Below are 5,983 nucleotides of genomic sequence, written 5' to 3'. Positions count from 1 at the left end.
TCATTCGAATTATATAACGCACACCGGTGATTTTCAGCCAGGTCGACAGTTGTAGGTGAGACTATCAGGCTAGTTGTTGACATTCGACTATCAATAAAAAGCTTACGGCCGATATTCACAGTTCGTTTTCATTTCAACAAGATTTCATCTTAAGCAATTGTTTCATGCCAATACGGCTCTGTGATTGGTTAATAACATCTTGTGATTGGGCCGGTCCTAAATATAATAATCGGCTATGAATATACCGGCCTATGTTTTTTTCGGAAAGATAGGACGGAAGATGCAATATCTTAAAAATCGATACTTGAAAAAAAAAAAAAAAAAAAAACTCGACCACGTGCTTCGAACTATTTTGACGGTTAAAAGATTAACACGTACACATACGGCACACGTGCGAACGCGCGACACGATGTGCGCATCCAACAGAATCGTATATTCGCGCGGATACGAGCTTGCAATAATTTCCTTAGAAATTAACAAATACGTGTATTCCACTATCTTACCAGGTATGTTCAGATAAACCACTTTATTATTCCGAATTCTCATCACAATGGCCATTGTTTCCGTAGTGAAGTTTCGAACGACACTCACGATTATATAGGTTTACTGTCAGACAGGCGATAATCGCGTAACCTTCCGGCGTTTTTTTTCTCTTTTTTTTTTTCTTTCTTTTTAAGAAAAGTGTGGACAATGTGACTTGGCAAGGCGAAAATATACTACGAGCACGAGGATGGATGATAAAGAAACAAACGAATCACAGAGTCGGTCGTCGAGCACGCGGGTTTTTCTCGCCGGGAAACTCGACGAATTCGCGTAAGTGTGAACGTACGAATCTTCAAGTCCTCCATTAACTGCTGATCGATCCAATTCTAAAGACGATATTTTCCATGAAGACGCGCAGTTGACGAGGATTCGGATCGCGTGGTACAAGTTCGTCGGACTGTACTATTTGCACTATCGCCCACCCGTCGCCGTCACACATCGCACACGTACGCGCGTACGCGCAATAATCGCTACGCTGTGCACGAATCGCGACGTCGGGATGGACGGTGCCCGTACGCGTCGCGATAAAAGCATCGCACGCTGGCGATGAACCAGATCGCGCGACCAAAAAAAAAAAAACCACACTTTGATCGCGAAGAAAAAGCCGCAATTTGATCACGGTCAATCGAAGCCGGATGATGAAGAGAGGTACACTAATCGGTCGGCAGCTAGCGAGATCGGATTTTCGACGCGAACGTCAATACGGCAATACGTTACGTGGCGTGGAGCGGGGTAGGAGGGGGGGGGGTGGGAGGATTGGGGCTTTGATTTTTTCGATCGGTCGCACGTCGCTCGCGGAACGTCGCTGAACGAATGCACGAATGCACGCACGCACGCACGCACGCACGCGGCACGCGAGTCGCCGTCGCGTTCGCGTTGTCGGTGTCGGTAACGAGCGCAGGATCATGCGTGCACGCGGCCACGAGCGCTCGCCGGTTGCCCCCGCTCGAATGTCGAATTACGCACGCGGCACGGATGCGTCGGAAAAAACGACGAATGCGTGCCCGGACCGATGACGGCGAATTCGGCCCCCCCCCTCCCCCTCCTTCGGACAAGGAGAGATTTCGAGCTCGACTATTCCGGCTTTCCGTTACTCCTCGGTTTCGCGTCGCGGCCGCCGCTGGGCCTTATCCCGTCCATCGCATTCCCTCGCGGGATCGCTTTTCGCTTTTTCCGCATCGTGCGAAACGCGAGCGCGATCCAATGAAACGCACCGTTGTCGCAAACCGCCGGCTTTGGTTTTTTTCCCCCGTAGCGCCGGCGCAGGCTACGAGAGTCGGCACTCTCACGTGTGTGTTGTATCGTTAAGCGAGCGAGCTGTTGCGTTCTGTCGATCGGTATCTTTGTGTTATCTCCGTGTTTCATCCGGCGTATACAAAGAAGAACGCGCGAGAATCGAATGTAATATCGCTCGTCTCTCTTGTTTTATATGCTCGGATTCTTCTCGACGAGCGCGTGCGTATGTACATAAATGCGCAAATTGAATCTATTATCGTGCGCTCGATTCAAGCGAAGCCTTAAAAAATATAAACATTATTGCAAAAAAAAAGACCTCTCTATGAACGACGTTGCATCGCAAGGATATCGATCACAGTTTATTTATTCGTTATTAAACAGGAGAATATTAATTGTATCGTGTTCCTTTACGAATGACTGAGAGGGAAGCTTTTAAAATATTTAATCGAAACATTCTAAAATTACCTTCACAAGTCTTCTCTGTAGTTAACACAATTAAAGTATGGCGTTTCATATTTTTCATCTATCTCTTTTTTTTTTTTTACATTAAAGTATAGCCAATATTTACAATAAAATAACATTTATTTGAAAAAAAATCTCAAGTCAAAATTGTGTGAGATATTTAATAAATTATAATTATTAAAGTATAAGATAGATGAAGCAATTTATAATGAAAGATGAATAAAAAGAGAATACGTAGAAGCTTTTTATTGATTGTACGTTTTTCGAGAATTATTTTCAATGTGAAGATATTATGCTGTGCTTTAATTACGTATTGCTTAGATTAATTATTATTAATAAATAAGTGCAATTGAAACATTATCGCCACAAGCTTCTAGTATTAAAAAAAGCTATGTCAGGTTTTTGTAATTGTATAACCATTTCTTTCGGAAGATAAGTTAATAATAATGATGTCAGCACTTAGTATTAATAGACAGCGTATTCTCTGTGTGTGTGTGTGTATAGTGACATATTATATATAATATAATACGTTCGTAGTATCAAGCAAATAAACTCCAAGGTTGCACGTTACAAGCGTCTTTATAAGTCAAACGCATACACAAATGCCAGCAGCAAATTAAATGTGTGCAAATACGAACATTTGTTCGTAAGCGATCAAAATAATTTTTTTCAAAAAATATATGCACGATTAATAAAAAAGTTTCTTCTACATTTTTCACTTGTTTTTCTCTTACCAAAAGAGATATCATTTTTCGGTTGTACGATGATTTGCCGAATATTCCATATTATCCGTTATCGTGTAAATAAATATACAATAAATCGAAAGAAATCGTTTTGCAAGATTTTTTTTACGAACCGAATAGGTAATTTTGACTCTTAATACACATGTGATGATTTTCAATCCTTTATTACACATGATGAGTCATTCGTGTCCCAGTTTAATTTTCATCACTTTAACAAATATTATACAAACATTGTATTAACCCCGTAGTAGGCGTGTGAATTGACTAACATTATATTATAGTAGGCGCGTCGCGGCCATTTTGAAATATATTTGTTACATTAGGTTTTATATATATATATATATATATATATATGTGTGTGTGTGTGTGTGTGTGTGTGTATATATGTATTGTAATTACACTAATTACTATAATAATTATTATAATAAGTAACAATTAATAAAAAAATGTTTTAATAATATTTCATTATTACTCAATTACAAAGGAATATAATATAATTACTGGAAATAATTTTATTTATATGTATAATACATTTTTATTTTTATTTTATCTTACGGAAAAACATTAACAAACGTTTAAACAAATTGAAAGATACAGATGGAAAATGGAAAAATGACTGAGACGCGACCGTTCCCGGGTTAATGAGTGATATGCTTTAATATCTTTAGAAAGTATTTGTAAAATCATGTATTTACAAACACATTGTACATAAATATTATAACTAATTACTTAATGCTCTCAATTTTTCAAAGAAAAGAAATATGCAAGACACGAATGACCCAATTGTTATGTACAGTGAAGGTTTAAACTAAAAAAGATATACATCGATAAATGATACATACCCAAGTGATTACACAGCAGCTCATGAGTCTCGAGATCCGGATAGTCAAATGTGTCTCTGCAGAAGAGCACCTTGGTGCCTGGTGTCGCGGTGAAGCCCCCTAACGCGGCCGCGATGGACGAGCACAGCCAGGAGGGCTCGGCACCTTCGAGTCTACGTAGAAGTGCCCTGTAGCGGCAATATCTAGGATATGAGAGTACCACCACTTTCGTTTGGAAGCTGTCCGATCTTTTCAAAGAGTTCAGGTTGCTTTCGTATTCCTTCTGCTGTTTCTCGACGTCCGAGAAATCGATCCCCGGATCCGTCAGCACCTGCGGCTGCGGCATCTCGTATCTGAGTGGACTAGTCCCCGGGGACGACGTCGGGGTCGTTGGATAGGACACTTCCCGTCCCCACGACCACTCCAACGTAGGTGAAAGCCATGTGACTAGGTCGTGCACGCGGACGACTACTTTTTCTGAAATCGTCAGCACCTCGTCCTGCAAAGAAAAATATTTCTCAATATACAATGTGCAAATTATCGAGATGGAATTATTTAAAAAGTATTTATCACTAGGGACATTTTATCATCTGCGCAGATAAGTTATCAGATCGAAATCAGTAATAAATAAATATATAACATATAAATATTAGAAAAAATAGTTAATTATTATATTCTGTTTCCTCGTTTGAAAGTAAGAGAAAATAGAGTCCAATTCATAAAATTCCAACGACGAGTAAAAAAATTGCTATATATTTTCCACGAACTTCCTCCGCTTCATCAAAATTAAGAAACGATAAACAATAAAATTGTACTTTTAAGAAATACTTGAAAAATATTTCTTAAAAATTACAACCAAAGATGTTTGACCGACGGCTAAAACCTTTTAAATGTTGTTCAGAATCGTGACTTGGATAACATTTGTCAAGATCAAAGCGAGGTTCATTGCAGGTTGTATCTCTTATTTACATTTTTACGTAAAAATGGATTTTTCTGCAAAAATAAGAAAAATAATCTCCAATGTCTTTGATCTTAACAAATGTTATCCAAGATATGATGCTGAACAACATTTAAGAGATTTTAGCCATCAGTTAGATACATTGGGTAGTGCTAATGTCGGCGATATTGTAATTTCCGAGCTTTATAACTTAAAAAATAACTTTATTAATGTTTTGAAAAGTTCTTGACACCAGCTATTTAGACATTGAAATAAAAAAATAGGATATTTCGTTTAAAAAAATCGATTTGATCAGTACATAAATTTTAAACTATACAACTTTTGTATGAAACATTTTTCTCAGAAATGCTTACTTTTCAAGATATTTAAAGGGTCCGGGACTTTTCAAATACCCTGTATATTTTGCTGTATATACATATTTTGATGTTCAAAACTATTTTCGTTCTCATGACTTTGTTGCAGGCATTTAAATTTTACAGTTATTAAAATATAATTAAAATTATTATTTTGTTTTTTCCTAGAGAATATACATACCTACGTAAAATATCTAACTTAAGTACTTATATCTCTATTATTCTAAATAATATAAAGAATAAAACTATAAAATTTCATAATTTCGAGAGGTACTGGTATAATGTAATGAGAGTATTTTTGATGTATATGGAAACGTATGTGAAGAAGATTTCAAGATTGAAGAATAACTCTATTTTTTGTAATAAAACTGATTTTTAAATAATATTTCTCTATAGTTATTTAATTATTTTACATGTACAAGTATTAAGATAAGTTTAGCAAAAATCAATAAATTATAAAATATTTGATATACTTTATTCATATTTTAATACACATATAAATAAAAATTATTAAAAAATTATTATCAGTAACCTATTGATATATTATTTTGCATAAAATATACTATATGTTATAATAAAAAATAAAATATAATATAAAATATGTTATAATGAAAAAAGTGTTGTTGAATTAATTGGAATTCTAACAAAGCCAAACAAAAAGATACAAATTAAATACTTGTAGTTAAATCTATCAAACATTCTAGTCGGGATAATCAGAAATTCAGTTACAATAGCCAAAAAACTCTGATTTACATGATTAGAATTCATTTTGAATGTGTTTCTTGTTGATATAATAAGAACATTTTTCTCAATAGAATTTTAATTTTTAAATGATTTATTAATGATAACGAGAGAAAGAGAGAGAGA

At 36.0% G+C, this 5,983-nt stretch overlaps 1 protein-coding gene across 4 annotated transcripts in view; it reads right to left on the bottom strand.

Moving 5' to 3' along the window:
- Nucleotides 1-5,983, bottom strand: part of LOC108756522 — a 179,740-nt gene that overhangs the window by 9,263 nt on the left and 164,494 nt on the right. For 3 of the 4 annotated variants that reach the window (XM_018500421.1, XM_018500405.1, XM_018500412.1), the window contains one exon: nucleotides 3,827-4,304. In XM_018500421.1, coding sequence (XP_018355923.1) covers nucleotides 3,827-4,304 — 478 coding nt within the window. Of the gene's footprint in view, nucleotides 1-503; nucleotides 842-3,826; nucleotides 4,305-5,983 lie in introns of those variants that run through there. The other variant, XM_018500426.1, reaches the window with a different exon arrangement.

The sequence above is a fragment of the Trachymyrmex septentrionalis genome, unplaced genomic scaffold (assembly GCF_001594115.1).
Source record: "Trachymyrmex septentrionalis isolate Tsep2-gDNA-1 unplaced genomic scaffold, Tsep1.0 scaffold101, whole genome shotgun sequence".
NCBI classification, from domain to species: Eukaryota; Metazoa; Arthropoda; class Insecta; order Hymenoptera; family Formicidae; genus Trachymyrmex; species Trachymyrmex septentrionalis.
The sequence above is the reverse complement of the archived record's forward strand: the minus strand, read 5'-3'. Positions and strand labels throughout refer to the sequence as shown.